This window comes from Hylaeus volcanicus, chromosome 4 (assembly GCF_026283585.1).
Source record: "Hylaeus volcanicus isolate JK05 chromosome 4, UHH_iyHylVolc1.0_haploid, whole genome shotgun sequence".
Classification (NCBI taxonomy): domain Eukaryota; kingdom Metazoa; phylum Arthropoda; class Insecta; order Hymenoptera; family Colletidae; genus Hylaeus; species Hylaeus volcanicus.
The window spans coordinates 13,608,913-13,626,667 of NC_071979.1; the positions used below are offsets into that span (position 1 = coordinate 13,608,913).

Below are 17,755 nucleotides of genomic sequence, written 5' to 3' on the forward strand. Positions count from 1 at the left end.
TTTTATTTACATTAAAGTACATTAATGTATTTTATAAGTATTCAACTAGAAAACTATTTTTAATTTTTTTCATTTATACAAAAATGGCGGCTTAGCAGACGATTTAGTAGAGCGTCCCAAAAATAAACGGTTTCACGGTGGGCACGGCAACTCAAACCAGGTTTAAGCTAGAACAGTGAAACAACGTTAACTTGTTTCTTTAGTCTAGAAGCCAGTGAAATACATAGCTGTTTCTAAAAATATACATTTTCAATAAAATTGCATCTTTCCAAAGTAAAACATAAACGTAGTCTAAAAAATATAAGTATCAATATAATCTACAAAATCCTACGTATTTCACTAGAAAAACATATTATGATTACGTGAAATAAGATTGAAGTCGATTGATTGAAAATTGACGAGGCTGGAGTCCCCACCGATTTTGAAAATGCTGTTTCGAGAAAAACGCGTTTACTTCTCGTGTTCAAAACTGCCCTTCTTTAGCAAAACAAATTCATTATTTTGAAATGACCAAAGTGGTGTAACCCCTTAATACACTCAATACACTAGTCCTTTAATTTTGTAGGAAGTACGATGTGGCCAAGCCTGAAGACCTATTCGATGCTTTCAAAGAAAAACTCAGTGATGTGACAATAAGGAACTCGTTTAACGACATCATGCAATCGTGGACTACCCAACCTGGATATCCAGTCGTTCATTTTAGCATTCAAAATAAACGTTTGAGTCTCAAACAGGAAAGATTCCTAATCGAACCGAAAAATAGTAATTCCACCGATCCAACTTGGTACGTTCCTATCACTTGGACATCTCTGAACAAACCAAATTTCGGTGACATGGCACCAAAATATTGGCTCAGTAAGGCGCAGGACAGCATCGTATTTCCAGACGACAACGCAGATATATTCATATTTAATTTACAACAAACCGGTAAATAAAGAACCGATACATCGTATTGTAATATATGGCCATATGAAGCTCTTCTTAATACAATGAAAATTACCTCCAGGCTTCTATCGTACGAATTACGACGAGGATCACTGGCGGCGAATAATTAGTTTCCTGAATTCAAACACAAACTCCAACGACTTCCAAACGATCAATGAGATCAACCGTGCGGCGATCATCGATGATCTGATGAATCTTGGGAGAGCTGGATACGTTGACTATGAAATCGTTCTAAACGCAACGCAATATCTACGCAAGGAAACTTCTTACGTTCCATGGCGTGCGTTCTTCAACGGCCTAACTTATCTACGCAGACAAATCCAAGGAAGGGATGCATATGACGCTTACAAGGTACCGACACAATAGTATTCCTCCGTCAAGTATGAAGTGTATAACTTCGATAACACTTACGAATGAAACATTAAACGTATCTAAACAAAATTTCAGTTAGATTAGGTGCAAACACGAAGAGTTTTGAGCAATTTCAAATAATTTGAATTCACATTAATAATAGTATAGTTATAACTAAACGACGTAAACAGTGTAATCTTATAATCGTACAAACAGTGTGAACTTACGAAACAGATACAGTGGGTGTAGAAAGTATTCGTACACTGATCAATTTTCAATAGAACTGTGTAAAATTGTAATTTATTAACTTATTTTTTATAAACAATAGCATTCTACATATTCTCAAAAATCTCTAGAGTAAATAGATTACAAAAAAGAAATAGCTATTTATGTAAGTTGCAAAATTAACAAGAAAAAAACAATTAGTCGATAGAAATGTTGAAGCAATAAGTATTTGCACAACTGTTTAATTTTTAAAACTTCATTAAAAAAAAAAAATTTACATGAATTTACAAGTATGTAATACTTCCTTTGTGAGATTTCCTTTTGATTTTATCATTATCGCAACTCTTCTAAGCGTTAAATTAACTAAATTATTAGTTATTCGAAGTGGGATCTTCTTCAATTTTTAAATCTTTTTAATTCTTCTTCAATTTTTAAAGTACTTTCTTGGAAATTCGATGTTTTCCAATTTGTACGGAGCAATAAACTAATATGTTTACGTTAGAAACTCTACTGTAAATGGTTTGTCATAAGAATGGTACAAATACTTATTAGTTCTATACTTTTGCCCACTTTTCGCACTTTTTTCTTAATTTCACAAATTATATTAACTAGTAAATGTTGTTCGTACTATGTCTATCTTAGAGATTTCCGAGAATATGTAAAATATCATTGATTAGAAAAAAGGAGGTTGAGAAACTACAATTTCACACAAAAGTTTTTTGAGAAATTGATCGGTGTACGAATACATTCTACACCCACTGTACAATTACACTCTCAGTAATTGAAATAATTTCGTCTACGTTAACACATTCGCGACCGCTGACGTGAATTCATGACATTTCAAATTCTATTCCTGGTTAAAGAAATTTATGAAAATCTTTTTATTTTACACACTACATATTTACAACATTGATATTTCAAAACATATTTTGTCATTTTTATCTTCGCCCTAACGATACAAATTTGCGGTGTCCAGCTTTAGAAATTTATTACTTTCGTCTGTACTCGGTATTAGAAAGGTAAAATATCTGCCGATTGCGAATGTGTCAATCGATCAAATTTGAGTACGAAGAAATAAAAACAATTTCATGCTTCATTCATTTCGTGAATAATTTGCAGTTAACGAAAGAACTACTGTTCTACGTCACACGATAGCCTAGCGACCCCAAATCCGACCCGACCCGAAAGTTTTTCATGAATATCTCGAAAACTAAGGGTCTCTGACGGTAACACATATAGGAAAAAGTTGTTCAAAATAATGAATTTGATAACATATTTCAAAATGATCGAAATCGGTGTCGAACGCCCTTTTCTGTGTAATTACTAAATCTTTCAATCACGTGTTGCAGAGATACTTAAACGCACTCATACAACCGATCTATGATTCGATGAAATTCGACGACAACGAGAAGATGACTCATGAAAGGAAGATGTTGAAAATGTACATTCGCAAATGGGCTTGCGAACTGGGAATATCCGATTGCGAATCATCTGCATTGAGATACCTCGATGATTTGATAAATGGCATAATAGATAAGTTAGTATTGTGGTAAATTATATAGGTTGTCCCATAAGTTCACGGACACTTGTTACCAATAAATAATTTTATAATAACATTATAATCAAACAATAATTGTTCTTTAAAATAAATGCCATCGCTTCTGTTAGTTTTCATCCATATACCAAACATGAACCGATTTGGATCAAATGTCATAAAGAATTTTAATGTCAAAAATTCAAGCATTAAGTGTCTGGGAACTTATGGGACAACCTAGTATTATAACTGCAGGATCTCGTGAAACTTCTAATTTCTAACTGATCTTCTAAACTGAATCATCTTAATATGCAAACAAAGTTTGATGAAATGAAATCATTTTACAGAATTCCACCAAACTATCGCAGTGTATCATATTGTACAGCTGCTAGAGTAAATCCATCTGATTACTGGTCAGTTTTGTGGGAGAACTACTTGAGTGCAGCCGTTGCTTCGGACAAAGCAGTTATTCTTCAGTCCGTAACTTGCACCACCAATGCCATTTACCTTGATTCGTAAGTCTATAATTTGATTTATCTTCATACATTCGTTTCTACCCCCCCCCCTCCCCATGAAATTTATACTTATCGTTTTTTATTAAAGCCTACTGCAAAAAGCTATTCATAAGGGTTCTGACATACGATTCGAAGACAGCTCTAGCGTATTTAGCAACGTTATAAGTGCCAGCTTGGAGGGCGCTGATTTTGTAATGGATTTCATTAAGAATAACTACAACAAAATGCTCGCGTAGTAAGTAAAATATAATGTAATACTCAAAGAGATTATATTCTTGCAATTATAGTAATTTTCTGACGAAATTTCGACAGCTACAACGACGTTTCTACTATCAAAAGTATGGTCACCGTTCTTGGAAGAAGGTTGACTACGGATTCGCTTTACACAAAGGTAATTAATAATTTTTCGTTCTACAATTACCTTACGCCATAAATTGTAGAGGAATCGTAGATTTCGTAGTCTTGAGAAAAATCACAATTCAAATTTTTAAAAATTATTTCATGGTTGAGTCATACTAAATGACAATAATTGCTAAATGCTTACTCGAATACAGTAGAATCTCCATTTTATGTAAAGTAATAGACAAATATGTATACTATTCTGAATCAAATAATTTTTTTTTTAAATTCATTTAATCCTTTCCTTACGGCAGTCCGGTCCGCTGCAGTTGGAAAGAGTTAAAACCATTTCGTAAAAAAGGAGAATTAATGTTTGCTGTACTTAAAATATTGACGTCTAGAAGTGAAAGGGTGTTCCATTGAGAGGTTTCATTCTAAATCATTTAAAAAACATCTTTTTTCAAACAAAAATTCCAATACCCTTAATTCAATTCAAAGTACAAACCCTACGATTAAATATGAAACACAATATCTGGCGAAAGCCATCTTGGGATTTCTGACAATCCTTCTCAGGAAGTTTCGCATCACGTTTTTGCGCAATTCCGATTGTATTTCACGAATAGGACCTCTAATATTGTCTTTAAGCGCTTGAATTGTCCACGGATCATTGACGTAAACCTTTCCTTCACGCACGTACAAAGAAGAAACTTACAGACTTCGCGTACACGCAAGAGTTAGAGAGATTGAAAATCTAACTAACTAAACTAACTGATCGCGAACCGCCACCTGCTATACCATACTTAATGATTTTCCGCGACAGGGCATTCTTTTTATTAGCAGAAAACAGTGTAAACAGTAAAATCTTATACGCACAAATTTGTATAACGATAAATGCACAGAAACCATCCCCACTACAGACCACTAATACCAGTTACGGCTCCTTGATGTTGTCCCTGCTAATCTAAATCTAATTTCACTTTACACATTACACTTTACACTTTTGCACTTTGCACTTTACACTTTTGCACTTCTTACTTGTGAACTTTACACTTTACACTTTGCACTTTTTATATCTAAAGATCTTACTACAAGTTCGCAGCCATTAGCTCTCGATATTATTCGCGACGAAGGATTGTTCGTCACGAATAATACCGATTACCAGGTCTCACCACGTGGAGGTTGCTGCGACTGGAGACCCGGAGATAGAAGGAATCAAAGTTCCTTCGATCTCCCTCTACATAGACTATACATACGTAGATGCATACTCTACATAGAGTCGACGAGCTTAATACTAAGTACGAAACCGTGGAAATCAAAGAAAACAAAGTCCCTTTGATTTCCAAAGTCCAAGTCTGACTCTGCCAAATAATTATTTCAACTAAATGGAAGCTAAATGAATATCGCGACACGACGCGACCATGTAACTGGACTTACAGAGTCAGTCCCGTTTCCTCTGGTGGGTCTAATTCGAGAGAAAGACGATCAACGTCTCCGCCAGTACTTTACTCCCTGCATACCTGCTGCCGAGGGCCCAGGTCCCAACCTGACAGTGTACGACGTGGGTAGCACCGCGTCGGGGTGCCCTGCCCTGGCGACACCAGCTATGTCTGACGGTCGTAGAGTCCCGAAACGGAGTTCTACTCTCTGCACAACGTCAGGAGTCCAGGACACGGCTTGCATCCGTCTGACGGCTCTTTTGAGCTGCGCTGCGCCGGGAGCCTGGACTTCGCCTGACGCGTACAGAGACTAGAAGATTCCTCGGAGGCGTCGATTGACCCTCTCTCAAATCAGACCCACTAGAGGACGGCAACTGATCTCGGCCAGTCACATGGTTGATCACTACACTTATCACATGAAGCAATAGTGACCGAAGTGGAGCACGATGTTACGAGCACAATATGGACTTACGAACAAACAAAACAAGTTGATTAATAATTATTTGGCAGAGGAGACACTCGTACACGCAATCTTAAAACTAACCAAACCAAACTAAGATACTAAGGGAAACTACAAATAGGAGGGACGCGAGACGCGGAAGCGCGATCGCGAGATCCATATCGAACGAAGGATCAACGACGAATGAGTTCTCGCTCCTCGCATACCTGCTTGGGCGCGGTCGTGCGTCGTAAATTGTTTGTGCCTCTCGAAGTAGAGAAGGGGAAGGGCGAACAACAACCGCGTGACATGTCGTGACATGTCGATTCGAACGCTCGTTGGATCCATCCACAAAAGAATTTCCGAAACATTAATACCACAGCATAATCATATTCCTCATCATTGTTTAAAGAATAAGTATTGTTAATAATTAATTTAACTATTGTCAGAAATTAATATTTAGTTGGTGCAATCAGCAGATATTAAAATATTGACAAATTTCTCACGATTAGTGTCTCGAATGAATATTTATTCCTAACCGGAATTGTTATTAATATTTAATTGAACACTGAATGATACTGTATGTATCGTAAACGTTTAATTATTTCTGATTAAGTTTGAATTGTTCCAATCAGTAAATTTTAAAGTATAGAAAAATATCTCACGACAAGCTGTCTAACGGGACATATTTATTTTGTTACTACCCACCCATTTCATCGCCTCACAGCATTTTTCACTATATAACGTGACATGAATTTCGGCTGTTCGAAGATAAAAAGATTTTCAATCTTAAAAAATTTGTAGTGTCGGTCGCATAGTTTCGTGCGACGCGCGTGAACTAGTCTGGCGCGGAGATTTGAAGTAAATTTCTATTTGTTTCTCGCACACGTGGTTAAACAGCTGAGGAAATTGAATACGAGTACGTACACTGCCGCTGAAAAGTATGTGAACACTTCCTTAATTGGAATAAGTATCTAAATAAAGTTACGAATCTATTAATGAAGATTACTTATGTTTCTATTAGGTACCGGAAAAAGTTTGTGCGGATTTTCAAAGAAAAATACAAATATTCAAATCTGTTTTAAATCATAGCTTTATTCAACGAAATAATCATCATTTATCATCAATTTCATTAATGACTTCATCAATTTCTTTGCAAAAAGTATCTGCAGTAATACTCTGGCACGTGGAAGAAAATCAACGTGAACGATGTCTCGTGTAGTCCACCAAACAGTAATCAGCACCTTCTTCGAATGGAAACTCGGTTTTGGTATGATTTCTGTTGCACGTGACCCCTTCTGAACCCAATGGGTGTGATCGTCGTACATTATCATATTCCACCCACTTTTCATCACAAGTTATAATTCGATCAATAAATGGATATTGCAAATGCTCAGCCGGGAGCATTTGTCCTCTTCCGTTAAACGGTGCGGTATCCATTTGTCTAATCTTTTGTGAAAATTAAGTGAATGATGTCGCTTTCTTGCGGTAGATTCTTCTCATTCGAATACTTGAGCAAGCTCAGAACATCTTTTTCTTGGATTTGAATTTACGTACTCGATGAATTTTTCGTCTTCGATGACAGATGGACGCTCTGAACGCGGTTCGTCATCTAGCAATTCATTTCCTTCTTTGAACCTTTTAAACCATTTCTGTGCGGTTCTTTCACTAACAGCACCTTGCCCACAAACGCTACAAATGCGTCTTGCTGCATTTGCTGCTGTACTGCCAAGTTTAAATTCGTAAAGAATAAAAGCACGAATTTTTACTCGTTTGCTGTCCATGTTTACTGTTCCTATAGCTACACAACAACGAAACAATTGAACTTCACAGAGCATGCATACCAATTACAAAGATCAAGCTTTAAAATGAAACCAAACTTATGTCTTACAGTTGCCAATTACCACACGAAAATCGATATATAGTTACAATGAACGAATAAACCGCACGAGCTTTTTCCGGTACCTAATATATTTAGCTTGTGGTCTATTAGAGAATGTATTTTATTTAATGTCTTATCAGTAGTAAGAAAAATCAATTCAATTTGCTTTTCATTAATGGATCCACCGTGTGCTCTTAACATTTCTGTTAGCAATCTTGATAGATAAGCTATTAATCTAGCTAACTAGTAATTTCTTCGTTGTATCCGAAGTAATGTTACTCCCTTTACTTTATAACACGTTGACCGCCGTGGGGGTCACCGGTGACCGGCGACGCGATCAATAGTAAAAATACATAATTAGAGTAAATATCGATAATAATAAATTTTTAAATAATACCATTGTTATTGTAATGGTTTGAAGAAATTAATGTCATACAGAACATGAAAAAATAATTTGATTAATACAAGGAAAATATACATATTAATTTTTTTTCACATTGTGATGAATTACATTGAAACACGGTAGGCAAAGAAAATGTGAAACAAAACAGTCGACACAATATATCGCCACTTTTTTAGTCCAACTCTTTGCTATCATTCTCCCTGTTTTGAATTTTGTTCCTAACACACTTTGCAACAGTTTGGAACAACTGATCATCGCAAAAATGATCCACAGCGGCTCGGGGGTCACCGGTGACCACCACCACGAAAAATGCATTAAACGCTATTATGTAACTCACCTTATCTGCTGTAGATAGTATTTTAACACAATACGATGACAATGATCAATACAATGGTATGATTTGTAGTAACTTTTACCGACAAGGACACGTACTTTACAATTTTATGTGACAGCATGATCCGAAAGCCCGATTAACACTGAAACTATGAAATCGAATAGCATCCGGTAGCTTCAGCCATTATCGCATAAAATTTTCTTCTATTACAGTACATGGATTTAATCGCTTGGCTTGCCCAGAAAGACCCATCGATAAGAAGCTCTTTGAATGCTTATAAAAGTCGCGTGAATCAGGAGTTGAGCTGGGCCGATAAATACATCCCGAAAATACACGAATGGATGGAGAGGAATTATCCAGATCTCAGTTATCGTTTACCTTCATCGGTTTCTCCACTGAAGTACAATGTTTTGCTTGCTCCCTATTTCCAAGAAAAAAATTTCATGTTCACTGGAAACGTTCAGATAGCGATGAAACGTCACAGAAGTACATCTCGTTTAGTCCTCAACAGTCACCAACTCAACATCAAGAACGTGTCACTCTACGAAAGCGATTCGAATTTGAACAAGGGCAAACCGTTAAGCCTAAATAGGTTCGCGATAAACGAAACCAGGCAAATGCTCACGATATTCACGAACAACTTAATCAAGAGCGGAGAGATAATAATCGACATCGAATTTAACGGAACCTTAAACGATAATTTAGAAGGGTTCTATCGAAGTTATTATTTCGACAGTGAGAACCATATTCGGTGAGTACAACATGAACAAATTTTCTCTGGAATTATTTAATCTTAAAAGCGTCGCTCTTAGGTAATTTTTGGGATTGAAAGTTATTAGAAAAATGTGGACTAAAAGTCTTGAAGATTTTTATACGCGTTTGTTCGAGTTTCAAAAGAATAAGTACGGTATATCACTTTTAATGAATCGTTTGCCACGATTCGGCTTGTTTAATTTACGTGCAAAGATATTTTTATTGTAGATGCCGTGAATGCGAATGAAAATGCATTTCGAAAAAATGGCAATCATATAAAGCAAAAATAAGTAAAACGTTCAACTTCTTCAGACGATACAAGTAACTACTGCAGACATTGACATAAATCTAGTTTTCTGATTCTGATATCTTTGACTTTTTAATTGATTACAACAGAATGAATTGTGGCAACGACTGAAGATGCACGTGTCAACTCGGGAGTAATAAAGATAATTCTACATAAATAGACTGCGGATTTTATGCATTTATAGCGTACGCTAACATGGAAACATACAAAAATATACATAATGTGTATAAAATATACTCTATTAACACATTCACCACCGGCAAATATTTTACGTTTCTAATATCAAGTACTGACGAAAATAGTAAAATTCTGAAGCTGGACATCGCAAATTTGTATCGTTAAGGCGACAATAAAAATTACAAAATATAATTTTGAAATATCAATGTTATAAATATCTAGTGTATAAAATAAAAAGATTTTCATAACCAGGAATAGAATTTGAAGTTACGTAAATTCACATCAGCGGTCGCGATTGTGTTAATATAATAATATTATATTAATATTTCGTTTTGCACAGGTATATATTATAATCATAGCATACCTTTTGGTAATGTTTAACATATATTTGTCGTATTTATTTATAATAATATAAGTGCATAAAATATACAGTTTACACATAAATTAAACTGCGTCGTATTGAAATAAAGCCAAACATGTATGAAAACTTTCACGGTTCTTGATGAATAATTATTTAATATTATTTTATTCTGGAAATCGCCTAACAACGATGCCATTACATCGAAATACTCCTATGAAATCGACGGAGCATGTATTTACATGTCGTATTTAATACCTGCGTTTTTACAGATGGTTAGCAACGACTCAATTTGAACCCACGTACGCCAGAAAAGCATTCCCCTGCTTCGATGAGCCAGCTTTTAAAGCTAAGTTTGTAATACAGATTGAAAGGCCTAAGGACTACATCGCCCTTAGCAATATGCCTTCTACTGGTGTGTCACCATCGGAGTAAGTACATGTAACGCAATATAATATATTATACTATTCCTACGTATTAAATATCAGCATTGAGATGGTGTCATAATTTACAGCTGTTTATATTTTTGTATTATCTTTTTTAAAAAAAATTATAAATATTGAACCAGTCAGCGGATGAGAATGAGCGTAATGAAATAAAAATACCAAATAAAAATAATATCGGTATAGATTAAATTTCGGTAAATTATTTTAAACAAATACCTTGTTCTTGTATCATGGACGATTTAAAAAATTTGTTTAAAAATGCGAATGGAGCCCCATTTATGCTCTTTATGGAGGAACTTTGACAAGATGAACAGATTTAATAAATTATAACTTGTATACAATTTCTATAAATTGTTATTGAAAAATGAATCTTGATCTATTAAATTTTTTAATTACCTGAAAGAGAACTTTTATAAAAATTAATAAACAAGTGCATATTTAAAACATTTAAGATGATATTACAAAAAATATTTTAAGTAGATATGATAGCTTCAAATTTAGGGAACTGATATATGCATATATTGCTCCCATTATTTTACGCAATAACTCTACCTTTCAAATCATTTCATCAATTTTTACCGGAGTTATCAAAAAAATCGATTGAAAAAATTCCATGTATTTTCCATTTAAAACTTTCGAAGGTTTAGGGCACGTGTCAATGTCAAAAATAAGCATTCAAATTTTGCAGACATTTTTTTCATGTATTTACGAGGTATTTAGAGAGCGCGTAACATAAATTTAAAAAATCATTAAAAATAAGGCATACATAGATGAAATAAATATTGTATAATATTAATGTTGTCAAGATAAAAATAATATTTTATTTAATTATACGTCCAACCGCTACCGTTGTACATTCCGTGTGCTTGCTACAGACTCATAAAAATTCCAATTATAATTTCAGGGTTTCAGATCGCGTGCGGGAATCATTTGCAGAGACCGAACTAATGTCGCCGTATTTAGTCGCATTTGTCGTTTGCGATTTCAAACCTGTCAGAGATTCATACGTCAAAGTGAATATATGGGGCAGACCCGAAATTTCGGCAAATGGTGATTACGCGCAGGTTGCTGCGATGCGAATGCTGGACCTCTTAGCCACGGAAACAGGACACGAGTATACTCTACCGAAATTGGACTTGATAGGAATCCCCGATTTCTCGATGGGTGCTATGGAAAACTGGGGTCTTGCCACATTTAGGTGAGTCGTAATGAACTATGTATATGTCGCAGGGAAATGATAAAAATAGAGATTTGATGAAATCCCTAAGGTAGATGATCAATTCACGGGAGATGTTGAAATAACAACTCTGTGAGGTCAGCTGAGAGCAGCTCATAATAGAAAACGCCCTTCTAATCCCACAAAATGAAAAATAACAACTTTATCACGTGGATATTCGGTTTCTGGGTACTCATTAATGGTTTACCTAGATAAACCCATGATTTTCGTCTCTTAGAATTGTCGTACAGTATCCACAAATCATGTCTTTTGCCTCAGTCACGATGTTTTCAAGTTCAAATACAAAAAGAAGGAAGTAGCTTTAATTGTTTTTTCGAACGTCGTCGCGTCTATAGTTGATTTTTCAGGTTACGATCGCAATAAGATAAAGTTCGGTTTAAAGATAACACATCGCACTTTAAAATAAATGAATGATGGAAAAAAATGTATACGCAAATGGATCCTATGGTCGGTGGAAGTTATGGGCCAAGAATTAATTTGTACACCTAATTGTATAATGGATAATTACCTTCGCAGAGAGTACGGCCTATTCTACAAACACAATGTGACAACGGCTAAATATGCGGATTACATACTCACTATAATAGCCCACGAGCTTGCCCACATGTGGTACGGAAACTTAGTCACTTGCGACTGGTGGGATCATATTTGGCTCAACGAAGGATTCGCAGAATACATGCAATGGCGGATTGCTAGTTTAGTAAGTTTCGTTTCGATACATTAATTTTAATTTAAATTGTAAAGGGTTTTATGTGTATAAAAGACATATATTTGAAACAAACGAAACATACTTCCGTTAAAATATGTTTTATTGTTGATTAAATCAACGAAGGACTATCCAACAACAACTTCGCGACTTTGAATATTGCAAAACTCCAACTTTTCTAGAATAAATAGAATTAATCAACCTCATATAAGAGAATGACTAAAACTGTCAGTCAAACACGATATATTATATGTTAAACCTCCTGTAAATTCAAATGTACTTACAAATGTACTTACAAATGTGGTCGCTAATATCCTAATGAGACACGCAACTGTAAATAATATAACTAAAAAAAGAAAAAATACTTCCAAATTAATCTCGTAATTTTTGATGTCTAATTCTAATCATGGTTTTGAATAGTAAGTATAATATTTGCTACAAGTATTTTCAAAGTCCTCATATTAGATCACGTACGGATGAAATGTGTATTTATTAAAATTTACTTTTCAATTGATAATTTATGATCGTTATTTATCAATAGTTTTATCATAGAAGATTCCTCAGAAGCCAAACAGAATTCGAATTATAGAGGGTTAGATCGTAATGTAGTTAAAAGGTATTATTAACTATAACGAATGTTAGATTATATATTAGAGACTAGAATTAGATTAAGATTATCGTGAAAATGAACTAAAATATGAATACTATTGTACAGTAGTAGTATGGGTAGGAATCTAATGTGACGGTTATTTAGCGTAATAAATTAAGTTTTGCTACTATCTTTACCAAATTACATTACATTTCAATATGTAGCAATAACAAAGAAACTAAAATATGTTTCTACCATTGATGAATGTAAATAGTATTTTTAATCGATATGAAAACGTACGTATTCCCTTCTTCAAACTCTTTGTATAAGATATTTTTGCTCCTTGGTAAATTTAATGTAAAATATGCTACTGTTGCAAGATCTGAAAATGACATCATCTTAAAGGTCACTAAACGTTATTACGTAAAGCAAGTAATAAAGACTGGAAATTCATGTCTTACCTGAAATTAATTGTTAGCGATATTCTACTAACAATATAAATCTGTTACAGTTCAAACCTAGCCACGGTTTCCAAGATCTTTTCGTCGTCGACGAGTTGCAAGCAGCGATGCAGAGCGATGACTTCCCTTCGTCACACCCTATGAACCATCCTGTTAGTACACCATCGGAAATAGCCAATGTCTTTGACACCATCACGTACGGAAAATGTAAGTAGTAGTTATTAAGTTTCTAGGAACATTAAAATTTTAGAAATAGATCTTAGAAATAGATTGCCGTAGCAAAATTTGTTGTTCTAATTTCACTTTTTTGAGTTTCATCGTGGTAGTTCTTTACTATTTTGTTGTAAGGTCACCTGAAGGTTATGACTCAGATATCGCCGAATGTCTTTTCTATCTGGTACAGAACACAACATAGAAAGTTATTATTTATTGGTAGCAGAATAAGGCAATGACACTAAAAAAACCTTGAAAAAATAAAGTTGGAAAAATTGTTTTTTTCTCTACGGGATCGTTCCTTTAAAATCATTGATGAAATGTCATAAACTATTTTCTTACCATGAAAAACAAGGAAGATATCTGGATGACCTTCTTCAACTCACAAAATAACAAAAATGACTGATTTCAACGTATTTGAACCACGCATTAAAATTCTTTCAACAAATGATATCATTCGTCATATTTCATAAACTATGCGGAATTTGACAAAATTATTCAAATAAAGATTATTGGTTACTAATGGGACTATCCAAAACAACAAAAATTTGCATGGCATTTAAAAATATGGATCGTTGTGCCCCCCTCCCTCCGTCCCATACATCACATGAAAGGACCTATCGTAACTTATAATATTAAAAAAAAAAAAATTTTGTCGATATTACTAATAGTTTCGGAAAAAATAGCTTGTAACACTTTACACGGCTCACCCTGTATATTTCTCCACATTTATCAATATTCATATATTATCATATACTGGGTGTCCCAGAATTAGTGTACGAACCGAAAATGGGGGGGTAGCTGAGACCATTTTGAACCACAATTTCCTTTGCATAAATATCGGATGGTGCTTCGTTTTTGAATTATTAACGAAAAACCACCGACCAATCACAGCGCTCGAGTAGCGCGCGCTCAGTCGCGAGAAAATCTAATTGGTCTGTGATTTTGCGTTAATAATTCAAAAACAGAGGATCATCCGACATTTTTGTAAAGAAAATTGTGGTTCAGAATCGTTTCAGCTACCACCATTTCCGATTCTTACACTAATTCTGAGACACCCTGTATATAATACATCCATTAACACATTTACGTACATCTATGAGAACTAACGAATTTTCAGCATCCAGTGTACTGCGGATGATACATAAATCATTGGATCCAGATGTTTTCTCGAAGGCAACGTACCAGTATTTGCTTCGTCGTCGGTACAATACTGCAACACCGAAAGACCTTTGGGAAGCTTTCGACGACGCCATCAAAGAGACGAACGCTCTTGGAAATTGGGAAATTTCAATGGAAACATTAATGGAAAATTGGACTAATACAGCGGGATATCCTCTTGTAACTGCGTCATTCTACAACGGTAGAATAACGCTAACTCAGGTATATATTTCGTCAGTATTTGCGTATTATTTTCTTCAATCATTTTCATTTAGTTGTCATTTAATACTCTCACAATAATCGAGACAGTTATATCTTTATATGAACATTTGTTCATCAATGTTAAAAGCTGCATAACTTGGAAGTATTGGCCTTTAATCTTTTCAAAAATCTACTGTTTATTTGCAGAATTCAGTTTTTTCCTAACCTTCCCTTTAGTTTGTTCAATAAACTGTTCTCTTTCTAGCTTTGTACAAACCTTTTCCTCTCTTATAAGAATAATAACCAATTCATACTGTGCTATGGTTATTTGGCTGCTTGTTTTATCATATTTTCAATCGTCTCTAAGAACAATTATTGTTATGCTATACTCTCTAGTTTTTGCGACGTTATCAACATGTACGATTATTTGTCATTACGTTAATTCATTGACTAATTATCAATGAACATTGTATTCGATATCGATGTACCTTAACTAATAACGGAGTAATTGCTTCTATATCAGTATCATTCATTTCACGGTCATATTCATATTTTATGTACGGAAATCAATTAAATCATACATACAGTGGGTGTAGAATGTATTCGTACACCGATCAATTACCCAAAAAACTTTTGTGTGAAATTGTAGTTTCTTAATTTCTTTTCTTATAATCAATGATATTTTACATATTCTCAGAAGTCTCTAAAACAGATATAGTCCAAACAACAATTAACAAAAAAATGTGAAAAGTGGGTAAAAGTATAGAAGCAATAAGTATTTGTACCATTCTTATGACGAACCATTTACAGTAGAGTTCCTAACGTAAACACATTAGTTTATTGCTCCGTACAAATTGGAAAACATCGAATTTCCAAGAAAGTACTTTTAAAAATGAAGAAGAATTAAAAAGATTTAAAAATTGAAGAAGATCCCATTTCGAATAAATTTCGAAGTACTATATACTTGTAAATTAATATAAATTTCTTTCTTCTTAATGAAGTTTTAAAAATTCAACAGTTATGCGAATACTTATTGCTTCAACATTTCTATCGATTAATTGTTTTTTTCTTGTTAATTTCGCAACTTACATAAATAACTATTTCTTTTGTACTCTATCTATTCTAGAGATTTCCGAGAATATGTCGAATGTCATTGTTTATAAAAAATAAGTTAATAAATTACAATTCAACACAGTTCTTTTGGAAATTGATCGATGCACGAATACTTTCTACACCCACTGTATATAGTCTGCGGATCTTTATGTAAAATAAAATCTTTGTAAACGTACCTATAAAAATTGAACCTAAATAGGAATATATTTTATTCTGCTCATATTATAATATGAAATTTACTTTCAATATTCTTTTATATTATTGCATACAACGTCTATCTTGTAGCTTCTTTCATATTAAAATTTCTTATAAATGCATAAAAATCCGCAGTCTAATCATATATGTACAATTTTAAATGACACTCGCAATCAATACGATATCGTGTAAATTGTTTATTCCAGAAACGTTTCTCACTGAAAAATAAATACCTGTCCGAGGGTTTCTACTTTTGGATACCAATCACAATAGCATCTTCCTCTAACGTGAATTTCATAACGACTTCAACGAAGATTTGGTTGGGGCCAAATAGAATGGAGATAATGAATCCGAGTACAGACGACTGGTTCCTCCTAAACGTTCAGCAGAGCGGTTACTATCGCGTCAACTATGACAAAGATTCGTGGTTACGTTTGATGTTAGCGTTAAAAAAACCAACGCACAGCTCGATCCATGTGACAAATCGCGCTCAAATCGTCGACGACCTTCTAAATTTGGCTCGCGCAGATCACATAGATTACGAGCTAGCGCTCAATGGCACTGCGTACCTAAAGAAGGAGAAAGATTACCTGCCCTGGAAAGCGTTCTTCAATGGCATCAATTTCATCGTACAGCGTTCCGAAGGTCACAACAACACTCTCTCGGCACTTAACGAGTACATCTTGAAGTTAACGTCAGAGATTTACGAGAAAATTGATTTCGTGGATAACGACGACGAAAACCACTTGAATCAGTTGAGCAGGGATCTGATTCTAACATGGGTTTGCAAATTCAACGAAACGAAGTGCGTGGATACGGCTAAGAAATCGTTCGCCAATTGGCGCAGCAGTTCAGTAAACAGGTAAGCTTCCTCACCTTTCTAATTTTCCATAATATAATGATGATACCGAGTCTATATTATTCGATGCCAGACCATAAATTAGAGTGTAGTGCCTTCAGATATTATGAGAGGCACATGTAAACCACCCTTTAGAACAATGATTTCTACATGTTTTAAAAGACGTCTCCTAAAGATAGAAAATATATACTTCAGCATCTCAGATGAGTGGTGCATTTAAAATGATACTTACTCGTCCATGTGAAACTGCCAACTCACTTCGCGAAAGCTTATAAACAATTAAGAGTTCTGATTTCATTTTCAGTAGTTCTGTAGTTCTTGAATATTTAAGTTGTTCAATAAACTGTTCTCTTTCTAGCTTTGTACATCCCTTTGAGTACGATTACTAATTTCGTTACTTCCACACAAACTTTTTCTCTCTTATAGGAATAATAACTAATTCATAGTGTACTGTGGTTATTTGGCCGTTTTATTATATTCTCGATCGTTTCTAACGATAAGTATTGTTATACTATAGTTCTCGACTATAATTGAACTAGTAGTACTATTAATTAGAACTATTGGATAATTTTTTAA

General features: G+C 34.4%; 1 protein-coding gene across 1 annotated transcript in view; it reads left to right on the forward strand.

Moving 5' to 3' along the window:
- LOC128875275 (putative aminopeptidase-2) overlaps positions 1-17,755 on the forward strand; it is a 40,209-nt gene that overhangs the window by 19,745 nt on the left and 2,709 nt on the right. The window contains exons 16-28 of the mRNA XM_054120717.1: positions 566-927; positions 1,007-1,296; positions 2,871-3,058; positions 3,403-3,570; positions 3,659-3,805; positions 3,883-3,961; positions 8,616-9,154; positions 10,271-10,429; positions 11,349-11,642; positions 12,198-12,381; positions 13,488-13,644; positions 14,771-15,033; positions 16,527-17,182. Coding sequence (XP_053976692.1) covers positions 566-927; positions 1,007-1,296; positions 2,871-3,058; positions 3,403-3,570; positions 3,659-3,805; positions 3,883-3,961; positions 8,616-9,154; positions 10,271-10,429; positions 11,349-11,642; positions 12,198-12,381; positions 13,488-13,644; positions 14,771-15,033; positions 16,527-17,182 — 3,486 coding nt within the window. The remainder of the gene's footprint in view (positions 1-565; positions 928-1,006; positions 1,297-2,870; positions 3,059-3,402; positions 3,571-3,658; positions 3,806-3,882; positions 3,962-8,615; positions 9,155-10,270; positions 10,430-11,348; positions 11,643-12,197; positions 12,382-13,487; positions 13,645-14,770; positions 15,034-16,526; positions 17,183-17,755) is intronic.